The sequence below is a fragment of the Hydractinia symbiolongicarpus genome, chromosome 6 (assembly GCF_029227915.1).
Source record: "Hydractinia symbiolongicarpus strain clone_291-10 chromosome 6, HSymV2.1, whole genome shotgun sequence".
Taxonomy (NCBI): Eukaryota; Metazoa; Cnidaria; class Hydrozoa; order Anthoathecata; family Hydractiniidae; genus Hydractinia; species Hydractinia symbiolongicarpus.
This window is the reverse complement of record NC_079880.1, coordinates 9844574-9865727: the sequence shown is the minus strand read 5'-3', so window position 1 is coordinate 9865727 and position 21154 is coordinate 9844574. Positions and strand designations below refer to the sequence as shown.

The following is a 21154-nucleotide window of genomic DNA, read 5'->3' as shown; positions in this document are numbered from 1 at the left end:
TATTTTCTATTATTTATCAATTTCAACGACACATATGAAGGATAAAGTTTGACGACACGTCTGAGAGCGCCTTATAATCCGATAAATGAATGATACGTAATTCAACATCTATGTTACCGTAGTGCATTGCATGTTGAATATTTACTGAAACAATCAACATGTAGAAGTGGTTTTTCTTTTTTTTCTGACCATTTTTTTGATATTATCGGTAAAAAATTTTTTGACCGAGTGACTAATACTTTTCCCAATCAACTATTTTTAGCGACTTTATTATTTTTTTCAATTTATTTACCAACTTTTATTTTTATTTTTTTGTGATGGAATAAGAATCATGGTTTTAAAAATAAGGGGATACAAAGTTTTTTCCTTTTGAGTTAAAATTTTTACGAGAAGAAATTGGTCTTTTTTTTGTTTCGTTTCCTTTGCATCTTAGAGGAGGAAGGTTTGCATATAATTTTCAAACATGCATCTTTGTTAAAGTTCGAACTAAAGTATAAGGGCTCTTGGATCGACGCATGAGCTGACAGAAGTTAAAACTAAAAAATCTGCTGAGGAAATCTATTTCTCAGAATAAACTAAAGCAAATCAATATAAAGTCCAAATGTTCACACCACCGTACTGTTTCACACATACTAAAATAAAATCACTTTAATATTCCGACTAAAAACTAAAAAACAATGTTGAACAAATCAAAACATCTTATGTACAAAGAGGGCGCTGAAGATGTCTATTTGCTAATCTAAAAGTCATGCCTGCAACCAACATAATATGAAAATGGATCTAAAAGCAAGCCAGACGCAATATATAGCAAAATTAATTCGATGGCATCAATAATGAGGAATGACGTGATCAACGACGTCAATTCATGAAACACACAATAGGACATCGTTAAATTTGACGTTCACTGGACTATGTACACGTCATTTCTTACATCACGTGCTATATACAATACGAGCTTACAAAAACAAGCTAAGAAAATATAGAATATTAAAAGCAATTAATATAAAACTACTAAAAAATAAACAAAACAAAGGTGAAATAAAATATCGTCTAGAAAAAAACACACAGGAGGAGTGCAATAAAATAAAGTGTTCATCACGACCATTAAAAACCCGACAACACCGACAAATCGACGACAATATACTAGTAGCCAAATTCAATCACTTGTTTTCAGAAGTTTCCAATCGCGCCAACTCTAAGCTGTATACGCCGATACTTTCCATGTCATGAAGAACAAAGTAAATTTGCCTCAATGATGACGTCACTACAGTGACGAAATAATTTGAGATGGCTTTCAATATGGTCTGCGCAGCCGTTTGCTTCGGGAATTGATTGCTAAAAAGAAAGTCAGGTAAAATAACGAATTAAAATTCAATAAAATGGAAAAATAAGTCATAAAAAGCGCCCTGTTCCCTGAAATTAACACCCGTTCTTTAATTTAGCGCCCTTTTCGCACTTTTTAAACAAATTGTTTTTTTTACTATATAATCTTCATAACAATAAATGACTTTAATTAATTTAAAAAAAAAATGATCTGTTTGTTTATCGTCCCTATAAAATTCGAAAACATGCTCCTCCAAGTAAAATAATCGAAAAAAAACTTCTGTTCTATGAGGAACGCGCCAAACATTCGTAATGAATCTAAGGTCTAAGGAGTTTCTGAAGTGGACTGGCTAACATAGATATACAAACAAGTCGCATGTGCAACTATCTAGCTATCACATCACATTTTCAATAGCGACATACAAAATCCAATTTTGGTTTCAAAAATATGTAGACCAACCAACTTTCTGGTGATCTCGTAACTATAAGAGCTAAAAATCGCCAGTGGAAACTAGGCCTTCCTAACTTCATGGTGAATGCATAACTTGACATGCTACTCTATTGCGTACCTTTCCTTCTTTACAGGACCACTACAAAAAGAAAACAAACACATCAGAAAGAGGTTACAGAGAGGCTATACCATAAATGACTGATTCAGCACGCATTGTTGATAAATACTCGTGCGAAATAAGAATCTTAAAATCAGGATAGAAGTATCTTTTGAGAATCTTTGCCAAATCTCCCGTCTTTCCCATCTATTTAATGTAAATATAGCTACTTTGAATCTTTCAAGTAAATACGGCGCTCAATTTTTTTTTCGACATTACGTAACGTAAACTAACAAATGATATTTTCTAAATCTGTCATTCATGATATACAGAAATAATTAATACAAAACATAAAGTGCTGTCATATAGCTAGTCTAAAATTTGAATGTGCGTTATAAAAAAAACAAGTGTGTTGTTAAACTATACGAAGTTAGTTACAAGTCAATAAAATCAACAGAAATGTCATGCTTGACATAAATAAGAAATGCACAAGTTAAGGCCTATTTATCAGGAAGTAGTTTTACTCAAAACGTAACTACCCCAGACCATCATTCTAACGATCATGTGAAAAGCAATTTTGCTAAATTGGAAATACCGAAAAACTAAGAAATTAAGCCTGCATAAAGTCCAATTTTTCTGTGAGGGTTTCAAGAAAATTTACCATTTTCTCTTAAAATCGAAGAAAAAAGCAATAAAAAATGAATACGTACACCCCACTTCCAATTGATGGAAAGGCAATTGTTGTCAGATTTTTCTCATCAGCAAGTGTCAAAGCATTTTTTACAACAGTTTCTAGATCATCCTCTGCTTTTCCTTTACCCCACACAGGACTGTATACGTGAATGATATGCTTCGCCTGAAGGTTTGGTGCCTCTCCAACGAGTGCTGTGAAGAAAAGGTCACATTAGTGTAAAACTTGTGAAATATTTTGCCCTAATTTCAAAGATGAGAAACATCCTTAGAGAAAGAAAAAACCTCGAAATCTTCTTTAACCAAGAACAGCTGAAACGTCAATGCAAAAAAAACAACAAAAAAAACAACCTGTTTTAATTCAAGATGGGTGTCACTGATCAAACCTTTGCCAATAGCTCTGAATCTTTGAATTAACATGTAAGCTTAGCTAAACTTGTTTTAAAATAGTAAGAAAATCAGAGACAAGACACTATATCATTGCCCCCTTTCTACTTTCCAAAAAATCATATTGTTACCTACAAGGTTGTTCAAGCAGACTTTACCTGTTGCATAAGCCAAATCACCATGTGATTCATGAAGAGCAATGATATTCTTTTTTAAATCCTCACCACCAACTTTTAACAGTGCAGCACCTGAAAAGAAAAGTAAAGTAAATAAATGAAACAGCTAAAAATTGCTAAGGCTTTGCAGGTCAACCATGTTGTGCGACTTTTAGACTAGACTGTCTATAATGTTAATTGGTGTTTTAGGTCAATGCTCTCTACTTTAAGGCACAGCCTTATATAGATCGCAAACGAAAAACAATCAATTTGTTATACACCAGTTAGGGGCAACAGTGAATAGGACAATAAGGTATACATATTTACATGTAATGACTCGTTTATGAAAAATTAAGCTGACAATTATGAAATCATACCAACTTCCCCAGTTGTATTAAATGTTGCATTAGTAGGATGGACCAGAGCATCACATTTCAAACTCTCCATGTTACCTTGAACTATAGTCAGCTAAAGAGGGGTACAGTGGTCAATATTACACATTATAATTTTCATACTATCTGTCTTTCTGTATCTGTTACACTGGCAAATATTTTTTTATTAATCGAAAAGGTTACCTTCAGGGAAGAAAAGTTTGGGTAAGAAAAGATGGCAGAATTAAAGATTGTATATTCATGGTCGGAAAAATCGTAAAATGCGAAACTAAAGATTGCAAATTGGAAATCTGATATTGTGTCAAGAAATTTGCAAATTGCATATTTCTAGAAATTGCGGAAGAAAATAGTGCAAACCAGGCTAGAAATTGTGGAAGAAAAGATTGCGAATTGCGACCAAATTGGAAATCTTTTGTTCTGAAATCTTTTCTTGTGCAATATTTTTATCCTTAAGGTGAAACACCAACCTTCTGTCCAAGAAACAGAGTTTTTTCTGAGAGAACAGCAATTGAATCGCTGCCTTTTGACTCTGCCTTCTTTTTCGGAGTAGTAACCTAAGAAAAAAACAAGCAAAAGATGTAATTTACAAACCATGTCATTTCACAAACACTACATTTAAAAATAAACACCTTTTTAACAGGTGATTTGCTTGCAACAGGAGCTTTGGCTTTTACAACTGGTTTTGGTTTATTTTTAGCTTTTTGTATTCCAGCATTCTTAGCTTTTTGCAACGCTGCCCTAACTGCAGCATCATTTTTTGGAACGACAAACTTGCCACCATCTTTTCTTTTCAACAACTCAGGCTGGATGTGAGGCATGACTCCTCCTGCTGGAATTGTCACATTTTTTAACAGCTACAACAAAACAGAAGTTGTGAAAAGTATGTACACATAATATAAGATGATATAGAATTAGAAAAGATTAAGGAACGACAATAAAGGCTTTTAACAAATTTTATTTGAATCCATACTTTATTTAATTCTTCATCATTAGCAACAGCTAATAAAATGTGTCTTGGTGTTATTCTTGTTCTCTTATTATCTCGAGCTGCATTTCCAGCTAATTCTAAAATTTCAGCTGATAAATATTCCATAACAGCCGCTTGGTATATTGGTGCTCCAACAGCGATTCTTTGGTGATGCGTACATCCTTTTAAATAACGACGAATTCTGCTAACAGGAAATATTGTTCCTGCTCGAGTTGAGATGGAAACTCTTTGAGCTTTACTTTTTCCTCTTCCGGACATATTATTTTTGCTTAGGTAACAAAACAAGATTAAATAAGATGTTCAACAAAATATAAACCACGGTGACTTCAATTTAAACGCAAAAGAGAAATTATTTTAAGGACGTTTATCGCTATTTCAAACAAAGAAACAAAAACCTCCAAGATATTGGGCAAGATCTGGTAGAAGTAATATATACTTTCTAAACAGATATCAAACAGAAAAATCATCGAATCATGGGGATTCTTCCATTAATTAATTTTTCGACTGGTACTCAAACACGTGTTATTTGACAATAGTATCCATGTGGTGGAGAACATTAACGAAAATGATCATAGTGCTTACACTAATAGAAGACGTCTAATCGAAACAGCACTCACCGTATTAAAACGAATTTATAGAAACTGTTTCCATTAAACAAAAATATTGCATTGATTTTTGAGACGCAACGCTTCACTAAATCGTCTAATGGAAACCAAGTCTAATATTCTACCTGTCATTTCTGCACCGAACACAAGGAAAAAGTTGAACTTACTTCTACTTTTTCTGGAATGGAATGAAAAGGAAAATTTTCAACTCATGCAATGTAAACATTTAAAGATCGCATGCTCTGAAGCATTTTTATGCCTGTTTGTTCTGTCAGCCTTTAGTCTTACATATATCGAACACAAAAAACTATTAAATTTGAGTTTAAAAAACTATTTAAATTTGAATTTTCAATCTTTTTATATAGCTAGGAGAGTCTAGAGTTTATAAAATAAAGTCTGTGCATATAAAAAATTATTTTTGAAAAAAATGTACAAAACAAGCAACTTATTACAAGAACTGAATATTGTAAAAACAAGGGTTAGCTAAATTGTTAACTGCCATAGTATCTTCATAATGTAACTATCAGACCAGGGTTAGCAATTCAAAATACTATAAACTATTATAAGAGTTTAAAGTATAAAAGTTTAATCACAATAGAAAAATTTAACACATTTATATATATTTATGTTTTTCAAAATCCAGAATGAGTTATGACTATCCTGAAATACTAAAGATCTAAAAGTTACTAGAACTGAAAACAATTGCACTTGATGTAATTTCTTAAATTTCTTGATTTTTTTAATTCACAATATGTGTAACGATATCCTTGATCAGTTTTTCCCAGCCAAGAAGTGGAGCGTCACAAAACAATCTTTTTTCTGTTCTAGATACACAGACAGCCTTGCCTTATTATAAGCATGGGGCAGAGATTGCTAAATTGCTTTTTGAAAACAATAAATCAAGGGTAAAACAAAAAAAAATTGTAGGTATTTCCTTTTGCTTTAAACACTATATAATAATTAATGTTTATCACGCTCTTCCATTTCTTAAAATGTATGACCAGGGTTATTGCATAATTTTGGCCAACCTTTTAAATGGGTGAGTGCGCAAAGCGACACTTTAAAGAAAGTTAAAAGAACTATGGAGATAACTAGTTTAAAGCATAAAAAGAAAAGTTCAGAAAACAAAATGTACAGACAATACCTTTTCCATAAGAAAGCAACTTATAGAACAAAAGAGAAGCAAAGCTGTCTTTGAAAACAACATCAAGAGGTAGTTGGGTGTTTCAAAGAAGCCTGATTTGAGTAATTTAAAATGTTAATTTATAGAAAATAACACAGAAACTTTGATTGTTTTATCATAGTCGGAACTTTGTTGATATATTTACTAAAAGGATTACGATGGATATGCAGCTACACATTTTCCCTCATTGATTAAATTTTGAGTGATGAAATTTATCCAGCAAGCTCCTTGTTGATTTTGCTGTGTGATTTTATATGTGTGAAAAGAGGAATGAATTGCAAAGGTGGCTCTGTAGGCAGATAGAAATTAGGATAACTTTGCAATTTCAGTAAAACATTTGAACATGTTCTGATCTATATCTGCCAGTTTTTATACTGAAATAGGGACCTTAAAAAAACAACATAGTTATTTATGCGCCTTTAATGTTGCTAGGGGTTATTGTGAGGTTGCTTTTGTTCAATGACTTATGCGAATTACATGGGGCTTGATAAGTCTGCTACTTTAGGCCATAAAACCTTTCACAAGGTGGAAAACAAAAAAAAATGTTTAAAAAGACTTGACAGTGCAAGAATTTAGCATTATGGACTAATTGCAACTGTATATAACAGCCAAACTCATGATGTTCTCGTAATTTGTTCTGAATATTTGTTATTCATTTTGTTTTCCTTCAAATAATCCACAAAATTTTATTAAATAAGCATGTCTAAAATATTGATTTAACTTGCACAAGCAACATTTCAGTCTTATGGTAACATTCACTCATCCATACTCACCCAAGGGAAAATAAACCATGGATATCTGTGTGCGAAAGTTATAACCACCAACTATCCAGTTGAACTATCCAGCCACAAAAGCAGTTTAAGAGTTGCATTTAAGCTGCAGAGTTTGTGGGTTGGGGGTTAACAACATCAAATTTTGAAAATGAAAAGGAAAAAAACTTTTGAGTGAAATGAGTGGCATATTGGATTTATGACCAAAAAATACACAAGAAAATTGCAAGACCATGCAATTGTTAGAACATGATTTATTGTAATTTAAAGTTTATATCTGTATATTTGATTTGTGTGGTGAAGAAATTCGTAAAACAGCAAAGCTTGGCTACTAATAGAGGCAGTTGTATTAAGTGTATTAACTATAAAATTTGCGTGTTTCGCCACATTTTGATGCTGAATTCAAATATATATACTGCCCATTTTGGTTGAAGAAGATTAGAAAATTTTAACAATGTTAAATATGGATCCGAGAATCAATCAACATTTCTGATTAGGAGAAGATAAACAAAAAAAGATTATAATAATGATTCTCAGTGCATTTTTTAAACAATATAAAAATCAATTAACAGTGGCGCTGTAGATTAGTGTTTATAGCTCTCGTACTCTGTGCGGGAGACCGGGGTTCGATTCCTCTTGATGGCGATTCAACATGGGCGAGTGAATGTTACCATAGCCCCGGGTTAACCCAAGCCATGCTGGATGTGTTGCCAGGAGTTGTCTAGTAGAGCGCGGGCTCTAATTGGGTCTGCGTAGCTCAAAATGAGCATTAAATACTCTAGGACTCTCCATCTACGCCATGGCCCCTCCTGGAAATAATAGACAGGGTATATCCCTTGATATTTGTGAGGCTAGCCATGTAAAATATGCACATCTATCTATCTATCTATCTAATATTGCAGCCTCCCATTTTCATATATTGGACAAAATAGAACATGCATGATGACACATAGAGGAAAAAACATTAAGTGAATAGGTGGAAAAAAATTAAATGTTCCTGGCGACCAAGAAGAGTGACGTAAGAATGAATAAACACAAATCCAGAAAGCCTTCTTGCATTCGCAACAGAAGCGAGGTCTTGCTGTTTTTCGTGCAGGTGGTTTTAAAATTTCATAATGCGCCTGCGCTTCTGGGTTTTTCTAGGAAAGAATCTTGGGTCGCCAAACCAATTCATCCTTAAGGCATGAACTACATCGGCAATCAAACTGTTGCGGAAATTAGTTGCACGTTTCGTTTAAATGAGTGTTGGTAGTATAATTTGACCCTTATATTTATGTCCCGATTACACGACGCGAACGAAGGTCATGATGGCTGCTTCAACTGTGGGAACTGTTCGCCAAATAATATTGAGGAAATTAACAGACTCTTTCAAGGTAAACCAAATAAACAGAACCAGTAAGACGCCTTATTATTAAAATTATTTCTCATGTATATTTCCCTGGTAAATAAATCTTTTCTCGTGCAAATTTCCTGGCAATTAAGTTTTATTTTCGATCATATAAAGAAAATTATAATATATGTCGTGATGTAATCCACTGTATCTTTCATTAAATCCATGTAAACGATAGATAGATAGATGTGCATATCTTACATGGCTAGCCTCAGATATATCAAGGGATATTTCCAGGAAAAATTTTTACCAAAGACATTCAAAAACTCAAACATATTTTGTGAGGTCAAAAAAAAAGGATATTACAAAATATACATAATCTATAGTTTGTAACACGTCATACCAAAATTAGCTATTCAGTATTCATACAGCAACCCTCTCAAAGTTTTCACAAAATGTAAGAAATCAACAATTAATAACACATAAATAGAAACATAAAAAGCTCAAATCATTTTGGCCACATTACAGTAACAATAGATGAATTCTGTGTTTACATTATTGTTCGCATGCACACTAAATGGCAGGAAAGAAACCACAACGTACGTAGAAACAACAAGGGTATAGACTGTGCTGTAGCCAGATAGTTTAGTAGATGAGCATTTTTAATTCCTGCACAGCTGTAACACTCTATTTGGCAATCTTTAGCATCACAAGCAATCATTGTTGGGAAACTTGGACGCTGCCATTAGCAATATAACTTGACAAGCGTTTTATTTTTGGCATCTTTTGTACGGCTAACTATTTCAGTAATTCACAGAATTTTTCATCTTTTTCAATATTGATAAGCATTTGTGTCACCTGACTTGTCTCCTTGTGTCCAGATAAAAAATGGCAATGGTTGCTGTTGTACTTGAAAGTAGTACTGATGTTTTTTTTGTACAGTACAGTCTGAATGTAATCTACCGCGGACGCGAAACTCGCATGAATAGTTACATAGAATAATAACATTGCGATAGCTTTTGTTTTTTTAAGAAAATAATTGCCTCGCTGATAAACAATGACCCCACGCGATTGATTGTTTAATCACAATAGGTTGCAAGATCAATTTTAGCAACCTATTTTGCGCGAACTCTTTTGAAAATTTTAATTGCAGTAATTTAATATAAAAGTTTAGATTGCATTTTAAAATATTTTCATGATTTTTTTTTAACTAATTTTTTATAGTGTTCTAATGCAAGGGACTCCATTTTTCTCCTGTAATTTGTAGCTGCAGTGTTTATTTCTCTGTTGTATTAAATTGTCGTACATTTTTTGACTTTGTGTCATTTCAAAATCAATAAATCTTTTTTTGCCTGTAACATCCAAAGTAATATCATAAAATTTATTGCTATTGGTAAATACAGAGTGGTAAGGGGTTCTGGCAGATTACAAATTTTGTTTTCATTGTCATGCTCCTCAGTTGAACTTGTGTCATAAGCATCGCGAAGTATATCTATAGCCTTTAAAATAGCTGATTCCTTGCTAATCATTTTTAATTCTAACATTTTCCTCTTTTTTAATTCACATGAACCAGCCATGGGATCGTCGAAGCTATATTCATCTTGACTGTTTTCATTTTCAACTACTACTGGAACTTTTTGTGCAATGTTTGGCCTGGAGAAATTAATTGCAGTCAGTTGAGCAGGAATTACTTGTCTCCTTGATTTTATCCAACTACATAGAGTACTAGTGCAAGCAACTTTATTTAATCCCAACTGGGTACATGCTTAAGTTTTAAATAACAGAGCTGCCACGTGACTGCATACTGATCCTAATCTATAAAATATAATTTATTGATCATTTTCAAGTTATGTTTCTGTTAAATGTTTTATGTGATGTAAAAGAAGCAGATAAATTGTCAGTAATGTTTGCCATGCCTACCCTGCCATACACTTGCAATAAGCAGTATAGATCCACCCTACAGACTTGTTTACTGCAACTCATACTTCGTAGCATTGTTGTTTCTGTCCTTGTCTCTGACTAGGCGATACTTGAAAGTCAAAAGAAACATGTTTAAAATATTTTTTAGTTTCATATGGCTAGCTAGCTGTATTTAGAAAGGATACCTACCTCAGATTTAGTAAAATAATAATTACAATTATTGTCAATTGCATTGTAAAATACGTCCTGTGCATGACCACTTACATAAAAGTTATAGGCTTCCAACGACCTGTATGCCTTCATAGCTTCATGTGAAAATTCACTTGAAGTATTGATCAGATATTGGTACATATCAGCCCAAGTTAAATCAGGCATTAAAGGGATCCTGAGGTACTTTTACAAGTTGGACTTACCTGAAAGATTTTCATAAGAAGTTCCCAATGACATATTCCCTTTTTGTTAAAAGTTCATGTAACCCCAGATATTGTTTTTTAAATATTTTTTTTTCTGGTCGCCTTGATGGCCGCTTGATCTTCTTTGTTAAAAATTTCAGACTAGCTCCAGTCCTTTTTAGTGGCACGTGACCCTTTTACGTAGCATTTGAGTAGCGCTCACAAATTAATGACTTTCACTCTCTATTATTAATGACTTTCATAGCCAAAAAAAAAATTAATATACTGTCGCAGCAAAGTTAGAAAAATTCAACATACTTTCCACATTGATTTCTATGCGAATGATTTGTTGTTTTTTTTAAAAAATAATTCAACATGATATTCTAGCCATCTAAGCAATTAAACAAAAAAATAATATATTAGCATATTCAAATTTAAAAAATTTATTTCAACAAACAGGTTGTAAAAATTACTGATCTATAACCTGTCGACCTAGGCGAGGTATGATGCTCAAGTGAGTATTGTCAACCTTGTTTTCAAGAATTCTTGATGACGAGGTTGCCTAAGTTACTCAGTAGATGGATATATGTTTTATTAAAAGATTTCTCTTAGATATAAATAGCGCGAAAGCAGAAAAGAAAGACAGGTATCCTGTCTAGCATCAACGCGGCTCTACACCTCCATGATTAGACCTTTTAAAGCATACATTATACATTAATGTCCATCGAGACCCTCGTTATTCGCCATTTTTAGCATCGACAAATAACTGCTGGCTATATTCGCACTTATTAGAATACTGTGGCAGCTTCTAAATTTTTAAACTTAACAAAACACAAAAAATGTTTTAGCTACCTCCTAAATAAAAAAATATTATTTTTACCGGAAAAAAGCAAAGAAAATTAAAAGATAAAATAATAATAGCTAATTGCGTAAATATTAAAGTTCAATGCAGAAAAAACAACATTTTATTAAATATATTTTAGAGTATTCTGCAATGATTTAATCAAACTACATTGGTGACAAACTGTTTTTAATGATGCAGTTGAAGCGCAAAACTAACTGTTTTTTTTTGCTAAGAGTTTGTTGTTCGTGCATTGCCATAGGAGGCAACTGAACTATGCTGTGGAAAAACAAATACTTTTTTCTGTTGTTATATCTTTGGCTATTTTTTGCACGTCTGATCGAACAAGGCCTACGGACTTTTTATTTGCAATCTTACCACATCAAATAATTGCAGACGTGAATATACATAATTTGACAATATGTCAGTAATTACCTCAGCAAATGCGAATGCCGTCTTAAATTACAAAGGCGGTAACCGCCCTTAATCCTATTCGTGCTGGAAGGTGAGGGGTGATGCAGCCCCCTTTCCCTTCCCCCTTTAACTTTTTCTATAACTTTTTATGGGCTTATAGTCACACCTTGATATTTTGTTACTTATATTCGCCTTCCAAAATATATCCTTTTGAAATAAAAACCATACACAAATGTGTCACATGTTGAATGATCAGTAACTTTCAAAACCTGTGTCTTAAATAAAAGTCTTTGAAATAAGAATCATGCACAACAACTTGTGTCTCAAATAAAAAGTCCTTTGAAATAAAAATCATGCACATTTTATTTTTCGTTTGGTTGCTCAGAAATTTGAGAACATATGCAGAATTATTTCTATTTTTTGTAAAAAAAATAATTGTTCATAAAGAACTTTATGCAGAATTATTTTATTTTTTTTAATAAAATAATTTTTCATAGAGAGATTTCGTTTCACTTTGCAGTGCGAAGGTATATGTTCTGGCTATGCAGTCAGTAATAATTAAAGCGCTACTGAAATAATATGTAACAGGGTCACATGCCACTAAAGAAGACTGGAGCTAGAATGAAAATTTTTAACAAAGAAGAAGGTCGAAGATAACCAAGATGACGATCGAGCGACAAGAAAAACAAATATTTAAAAAGCTATATCTGGAGTTACATAAAGTTTTAACAAAAAGTAAATATATCATTTAGCATTTCTCATGCAAATCTTTCAGATGAGTCCAACTTGTAAAAGTACCTTGGGATCCCTTTAAAGCAACATTATTACTCCAGTTCTCCAGTATATAAGGATCAGGCAATATTGTCTTGTCTGATAAAGTTATTTTATTTTTATATTGTTTTCTATCATCCTCCTGCATAGAGGCATAATATTCAGATCTCTTCCACATGTCTAGGTCGCATTAAACGTGCTTAACCTAATTTTGTTATAATCCCTGGCAGTTCCTCTCACGCCGCAAAAATGTAAACAAATGACGTCACATGGAAATTCATCTATACTTATTATCACTTTTCTTAAAATTAGGCATCCTGGCACTTTTAAACTACTTGGTATATTCTGGTTCATGAGCATAAGAAACTGTGAACTCTTTACTCAATGTGAGCAAGGAGGATAGATGTTAGTGAGACTTCATCCATCATCTTACAAATCTTGTTGATCTAATGTCACAAATCAGCAATGATGTAATTATTGCCTTTTGGGACCAAAATTTGTTTAGGGTATATATATTTTAAGTTTTACAGGTGCTACTTATATTTCAGCCAGAAAAAAATCACGTAGCTAGAAAGAAAAAATAAATGTATTTAGAGAACTTGTTAGAATTGTGCCCATGTTGTTGAATCGACAAAATCTGAATACATATGTACATATCAATTCTTAATTTCCAATCCTTCATTCAAATCTTTATCCTTCTATGGCTTGACAAATTTATTTTTAAAAGATTTCACTTTCAAATAATCATTTGACATAATATGGGAGGAAAAAGACTAGAAAATTCTTTTTAGAGAAAAGTTAGCAAGCACAAATATCTATTTCAGGCTATATATCACCCAATATTTTAAACCCTGGACATGTTAAACAGATTTTATTCAGATTTACTGGAGCTGTGGGTGAAAGGGGGAAAATATAAATTTATTATGAATATGAAGATTGAGCTTACAGGTAGGATGTTAGTCTGGTGGTTTTTAAACATCCACAAAGGAAACCTCTTGTTAAAACATTATAAAAAAACAGAAATAATGTGAAAAGCAACACAAAGCATTTATAAAACGTCACTCAATCATTTTAAAAAACTGTAAAATTATAATTTTGTTTGGTAATGTTTCTCTTGTTGTTTTTTAGCCATCCCATCTAGATGTCATAAATGAGAGCTTTATGCATAATGTACCGAAAGGTATGAATTACTTTCAGAATAAATCAATGAAATAAATATTGGTGGTGACATGAAATCACCCAAAAATACACAAAGCGATTTAAAAGGATGTTTAACCAATATTTTGATGTATAACTATGCAAAAATATAAAACCATTACTTTATGAAATTTAATTAAACACTAATAAATAACTTTAGGTGGACGCGACTATATATTCCTTTTGTTTATTGATTTTCGTTAGACTCAGAAACACATTTCAAAGTTGTAATCGTGTCAGATGAATTTAAAGAAAAGCCTTTAATCCAGGTACGTCTTCTCATTAGCTCGTGAAACAACCAGTAATTGCACACAACAGTGATTGCACAATAACCAGTCAGTATGCTATTGTTTAAAAATTTTCAAATATAATTAAAATCTTAATACAAACATTAAATTTAAGTGAAAAAGTTTTTTGTTGAGATTGGATTTCGAGTTCAGGCAGTCTGCTTTTGTCACATTTTTTCTCCAACATGTGGATGGTTGGGCCTTTTCCATAGCATTTTATGATGTGCTAAGTGAAGTCTTACAATATGTTGTTCTTGTTTTGTTTAGCGTCATCGCCTTGTAAATAATGTATTAAAAGAAGAATTTGATGCTGGTTTACATGCGCTATCAATACAGGTAAAAATACATCCTGGAAAAATACTTAATGTATTAAAACAGAAGGTGTACAATTTTAATTTTGATACAAAATCCTTATTTTTTTAGGCAAAAACTCCAGAGCAGTGGGAGAAAACTGGTAACAAAGTGTCTCAATCGCCACAGTGTATGGGTGGAAGTAAAAAATAGTCGACTAAATCTTATCTCAACCACTTCCAAGACAACAAAATTATTTTTATTGAGACAGAACATTTTAGAACATTTTAAATTCATTGGTCCTTATTTAAGCTAGTGTATTTTGAGCCAAAAAATTACGTTATACTGTGAAAAAATAGTTAACTATATACCAAGCCTTATTAGATTTTGTGTACTTTTTATAACATATCAATAATAAAAATACCCTTTTATATTTTATGTTGTTTTTATCTTTTAGAATACAAAAATATAATAACAAAATGAAAAGAATGACAAAATCTAATGATAAAATCGATTCACAGGAACCTGTTAGAAATGAACCTTCTAAAGAAGAACGAAGAAACATTGTTTTGGCTACTAATGCAGTTATAACCTTGTATGCGCTATGCTATTGGATACAAATTGGCGTCATGCCAGTAAGTAGTTAAATATTGACATAGTTTAGTAGAGCTTGAAATGCCAAGTGGCAATAACATTAGATAATAATATTTGAAACAAGTGCCAAAATTATTTTTTGGGGTGACAAAATTTTGTCTGATTATTAAAATACTAGCATAATAATTATAGTCTAAAGAAATTTTAAAAACAGACAAACAAACGCATAATACGAATAGGTAACAAAAAAATTTTGTCTGATGTGAAATTCTGCATTTGTTGCGTGATAATTTAATTTAAGGTATTAATTTTGTTAGAGTGAACTAGTCAATGAAGCGTGTGGAAAAATCCACTTTGTTCACTCATTGCCTCTATTGTGTAGAGCTTGAAATGAAGATCAAGAAATTGTGTGGGATGATGTATGTTTGGATGATGTATGTTTGGACGAACGGTTTAGGAGATAATGAGAGAAAAGGGTTTTTGATGATGTCATAAACCTGTCTCTTCCAAAACGGTTTTGGTTGACCAAGCTTTAGGAAATTGGTCCTAATTTAGTCCCAGGTTGTTCCTAATTACTCACACAGGAAATGACCTCAGTTATTTCCACCTATTTCTAAGCTATTTTGCTTTGAACTTAAAAATGCTATGTAATAACCTCAATAATCTAAATAAACTTGGTAAATGACCGAAAATTTTTATAAAGTAATGTTTCATAGACTTTGTTAAAAAAAATTATGAAAAATATTAATCCACTTTACAAAAGTCACAGTCAGACACTAAAGTTTTATATTATTATAAGATATTACCTTTTTTTTAGTACCTGACACGAAATCTTGGTGTTGATGCTAAAATGTTTGGATATCTTCAGTCAGTTTTTGCATTTGTCCAGTTATGTGGTGGACCATTATATGGACGTTTTGGTGATTTATTTGGTGGAAAATACGCTCTTATTATTGCTTTTATGTCATGCGTTGCGTCTTTTGGATTATTATCTGTCGCAGCTACCATTCCTGTTTTGTTTCTGTCTCGATTACCTTCTGTTCTAATGCACTGCATGCAAGGTAAATAATTTTTACTGATATAAAGAAAATAATAATTATGTAAATTTATATGTGTATTCTCTCAACTTAACAATACATTTTGTGAAGGCAGAGCTATTTTTGTGTATGTATTATGACGTTTGCGAAAGTAATCAATTTGTTTCCATTTTTAGGTGCTCAAATGGTTATTACCGATGTCACTACAAAAGAAGGTGCTTCATAATCCTTGATTAAATTTAATAAATCTTTAAATATTAACAACATATTTGTCGTCTAACTGCATTTGATTCTTCTCTTTATTAAAGATCTTGATTTTATATTTATAGACCGTGCCAGCGGTATTGGCAAACTTGGTATCTCTTACGGCATTGGGATGGTCATAGGTCCTCTTCTCGGTGGCTTCATAACTGATCATTTTAATGAACAAGCAGCTGCTTTTATGGCTGCTTTGGGCTCAGTACTAAGTATTGGTATTGTAATTTGGACTGTCCCGGAGAACACAAAAGATTACAATCCAGATAACAGAAAAAAGGGTCAGTGCTTAAATTATTTTTTATTTTGGGAAATTAAACATAAAAAAAATTTTCACTTTCTATTTCCTTGGTAATTTGATGCAATTATGTTTAGTCTGAATGAACTTCCTGAAATCCTAATTCTGACAGCTAAAGCTTTTTTGCTTCTACTGAGCCTTTTGATCACAGAAACTATTTTAACTGAATTAATAAGTATCCAGAAAATGAAAAATGTTTTTACTAAAATCTGATGTTTTTACAACTATGCATTGATTAATAAATGAGGTGCATTTTAAAATACACTCCAAATTCTAAGAAAGTGTGGCTAAGTGATTATGATGTTTGCTTCGTAATCATGAGGTCTGTAGTTCCAACCAAAACAGGTTGACCCATGCCCTGTGGGGGGAAATTGGGTTGTCAGTGGTGATGTATTCCTACTGTATACATTCTTATTGATAACAGTTTTCCTAAAACTGATGTGGCTATCCTGTATAAAAATTCAAAAATATTTATAAATCTGTGCAGTTCTTTTAATGTGAGACAAGCTTTTGTGCAAGTTAAAAATCTTAAAACTTGGGGAAATAAAAAGGTGAGGTTTCCCAGTTAGTGTAGAAATAATTAACTGTGACTGCATTTAGGAGAATCAAAATCATCTGGATCGCTATTCGACTATGAAAAGTATGCAAGCATATTTCAAGTACCACACTTCACATATCTGTTTGCAATAAAAATTATTACTGGCTTGCCAATTGGCATTTTTCAAGCAATGTTCTCAATTTTTGCAATGGATTATTTTCATCTCGAAGCGAAACATAATGGAATGGTTTTATCTTATGTAGGAGTGATGAGTATGGTAAGGTGTTGTTGTCATTTAGTTTGGTTATCGGGTCGTTGCTCAATCAGTCAATTATTTTATGGGGTACAATTATTTTAAAATATGACAATTTGGTCAACCCAATTTAAATTGTAGAAGAGCACTTGTTTACATGTTCAATTTCAAACTATTCACATTTCACCTACAGTTAATGTCACTCTTATGTTTATTCTTTGTGTAACTGATCCGAAGAATTCCATGGTTTGGGCCGGGACATTTTTGGGCCATTACAGGGTGTTATCCAGCGTTATCAGTATCTGTTAAACAGCTATTTCCCAACTGAAATTTATTCTAAATTTCCCAATTCATTACAGAAGGTTTTCCCAAAATATTGGACTTATAATCCAATTCATAGAAATTAGGCAAGAATAAGATTTCATTTATTCTTTAAACTATCTTAATTAAATTCTTATTTGAGATTTAACGACTCCTATATTAAGTTTCTAGATTACATCCTGCATTGGAAATGGAAACAAAAGACAGTAAAATTTAATTTTTAGAAAATCTCATTATTGTGATATCCTTTTATCCTAAAAAAACGCCCACACACATGATAAATAGTCAAGAGGGTAGCTGTAAGCAATGACCTGCGAATCCCAATAGGTTTTTCCATGGGAAGTTATTGCAAAAGTGTTCTTGAACAGGAATGATTTTCGTGTGAATGTGTGTCATATTTTTACACAATACCCTTAGATAATGCTTATTTCAAATGGTTTAGATTGTTCAAGGTGTGGGCATTCCTTTTCTTACAAAAAATCATTCAGAATCCAATCTGATAAAATATTCGGTTCTTGCAACCACTGTTGGGTATTTCTTGTTGGTAGGTTTTTTATGCTCTAATATACTTGTTATTTAAAGTATAAGTACTGATTGTATGCAAAAGTTATTATGTTCCTTAGTTATCTTCCTGACTGGTCTAATCCATTAAAATTTATGCATTTTAAATTTTAAATTCACGTATTTATTTTAAAGGATTAAAATCCTTGTTTTGCATATTAAATAGCAAATAAAATTGTGCAATCAAAATGTTTGATTTGCAATCTTTTACGTTAAGTATCTTTTAATTGGGTAGTTACCATATATAAGTTTCTGCAGTAAAGCATTCTTCCAACCAGTTGGTGTTTGGAACTATGATGATAACATTAACTATATACATGTTTTGCCTCGTAAGCTCTTAATTCAATTATAATCTTGCAAATTTAAGGGTTTGCATAAAAATCTATGTGTGCGATGTGTCACAATATTTGCTTGGAGAGCACTAACACAGCAGGTTGTTGTATCGCTTGCATGCCCTTCTTTTTTACAGACATTTGTTCAAAACATTTATGTGTTCATGGTTATCTTACTACCGTTAATTTGTGGAGGTGCTGTTCTTACTGTTATTATAACAAGTGTGATCACGAAAACAGTTCCATCTGCAGACACTGGTGCAGCTCTTGGTATGTTTTGAAATGCATAATAATAGCCCAAACTTATTATGTCGAGGACAAATATATAGTCAATAAGAAAGCATGTATTATGTCTGCGTAATATTTTGATTTTTTGTGTGAATTTCTTATGAAACCACAAAGGGTTGGACGTTTTGTCTCATAGTTTTTATAACGTAAATTATTTAAAGATTGTTTTTGTTTTATATTTATTAGGTTTATCCATGGCAACTAATTCATTGATTCGAACCATCTCACCAACAATAGGTGGTTTATTGTATACTACATTTGGTTTTCCTGTGTTTGGCGTTAGTGGCACGCTTGTAAATGGGTTGTTATTTGTTTATTTATTTGTCAATGGAAAAGAGAGCTTATCATCATAACTGATTTTTGTCGGATGGTGAGTTTTCATAAAAAAACGATTTCAGATTTTATCACAGACAACAATAACCACCTCGTCAAACAATCAAAATTCAGAGACCTGATGTAAATTTTGTATTGTATAGTTGCGCATTATGAAATCTGATTTTATTGTATTTATTTATTATTCTATTTTTATGCACTATTTTTTGAAGAATGAAAGTAAAATTTATTTGTAGGAAAGGTAGAATGTCTATGTTGAATTGTACAGATTACTTTTCTTAAATATGTTTTAAAACAATCTGAAATAATAGATGACTGTTTTTCTTTTGAAATGTTGATTGCTACAGTCTATGGACTAGTAATCTAAAGTATGCCGAAAATTGTCCTCGTAAAAAGTTTGATATTGCATTGTATGTATGAGATGTATTTTTTTTATAGTAATGTTGTTTTTACCTGTGAAAAACGCAAAAGTTTGTACAGTGTTAAAACTTTGCATTTTGTTGCATAGTCCCATTGACAACACTACAAGTTTTTGTTAAATCTGTTTTTCTATCAGTCTTTGTCGAAGCTGTTTTATTTATGTGGCATGATCAGCTAATTTAATTGTTTTTTTTGTTTTTTTTAACAAAATGTTGTTTATTTCTTTCTTTATTGTTGAAATAATTGAAGTAGTGGTTGACTAAATCAATCCAGTGGAAAGTCGTTATTATGTGTCACAGAGATAAAAACACGAGTGAGAATACCAAACGAAGTCTCTATCTTTTCTATCACGTGCACACATACACATATAGATACATGTAATATACAAAGCAGATATGGCACGTAGCATATAAAACACAAACAGGAACATAACAGTTATAAAATAATGTTGGTAATTCATTCACACAAATGAATTTGCTCAACTGATTTTTTAGGTCTACTTATCCATCTTTTGTTGAAGATTGTTTACAAAATGATGTCAATTGTTGTTGGGAGGGAAGTATGCTAAAGTTAACACTGGTGGATAGGGGAGGTGGGGAGGTTACAATACTGTTGATGTCAACCTTTACAATTTTTAAACCTTTGATTTTTCTAATCAAGCAAAAGTTTTTTTTTTTGAAAATGTTTACATTGAATGTGATGAGTTGCTATTATAAGGGGTATTTATCCAAAAGCTGACATCAACTCAGGGTAAGGGGAAAGATGACACAAGTTGATGGAGGCGAACAAAGTAAAAATCTTCAAAAAATGGATGACATCATTTGTAAACAAGCCGTTTTTTATTATTAGTTAGACAGACAGACGAATATATATTTCTAACTTTGTTACACATTGCTATCATACCACTCAAATTAGATTTTTTTCAAAAAAAATTGTTACACTAAACTTACGTTAATATTATTTTGAGCAGTTTTACAATATAAATCAAAAGTAAGCGGTGCAAGTTGTAAAGACATCTGTGCAAATTTTCCAGATGTGTTTTATATATTAGTGTATTTAGATCATAAATTATTTTAGCAATGTTAAGCTAAAAATATTTATATATATATAAATGGAACAATTTTTTATTGTATCTTTAAGCAATATAATTTGAATTGCGTGCACAAGATGTTTTATATGTTATAACTTAAAGCATTATACTCTCATGGTTAAAACTTTCACTCTTTTACTCAAAATATTACACAGAGGACGTTCTGTAATAAGAATACCCTTATTGAAAATCTACAATACAAATTTTTATCGAAAAAAAACTTGAGAATAATTCACGTTTTTAACTCCATACGAATGCTAATTTTATGATTTTTTGCTGTACTTTCTCGAAATATTTTAATACGTCAAAGTTAAATAAGAATCCCAGACTGTATTGCAATGAAATGCCAA

The 21154-nt window shown here is 31.9% G+C and overlaps 3 protein-coding genes across 4 annotated transcripts; 2 read left to right on the top strand and 1 right to left on the bottom strand.

Moving 5' to 3' along the window:
• Positions 1-544: 544 nt before the first annotated feature.
• Positions 545-4789, bottom strand: LOC130646938 (core histone macro-H2A.1-like). 2 transcript variants are annotated; one of them, XM_057452613.1, is made up of 8 exons: positions 4466-4788; positions 4125-4349; positions 3963-4049; positions 3481-3571; positions 3107-3196; positions 2582-2756; positions 1893-1913; positions 545-1335 (listed from the first exon to the last, which is right to left on the bottom strand). In XM_057452613.1, exons 1-8 carry the CDS (start codon positions 4739-4741, stop codon positions 1161-1163), a joined length of 1140 nt encoding a protein of 379 aa, XP_057308596.1. In that variant the 5' UTR covers positions 4742-4788; the 3' UTR covers positions 545-1160. The 2 variants fall into 2 exon arrangements, with proteins under 2 accessions (XP_057308596.1, XP_057308599.1); XM_057452616.1 differs by lacking the exon at positions 1893-1913 and having other exon boundaries at positions 4466-4789.
• Positions 4790-7250: 2461 nt separating this feature from the next.
• Positions 7251-14852, top strand: LOC130646939 (DNA-binding transcriptional regulator BolA-like). The gene is made up of 5 exons (XM_057452617.1): positions 7251-8414; positions 13838-13889; positions 14111-14175; positions 14461-14529; positions 14617-14852. Exons 1-5 carry the CDS (start codon positions 8346-8348, stop codon positions 14695-14697), a joined length of 336 nt encoding a protein of 111 aa, XP_057308600.1. The 5' UTR covers positions 7251-8345; the 3' UTR covers positions 14698-14852.
• A 69-nt stretch (positions 14853-14921) lies between these two features.
• On the top strand, positions 14922-19908 carry LOC130646937 (solute carrier family 22 member 18-like). The gene is made up of 8 exons (XM_057452612.1): positions 14922-15119; positions 15896-16139; positions 16292-16330; positions 16445-16651; positions 17269-17483; positions 18223-18324; positions 18811-18943; positions 19148-19908. Exons 1-8 carry the CDS (start codon positions 14922-14924, stop codon positions 19312-19314), a joined length of 1305 nt encoding a protein of 434 aa, XP_057308595.1. The 3' UTR covers positions 19315-19908.
• The last annotated feature ends 1246 nt before the right edge of the window (positions 19909-21154 follow it).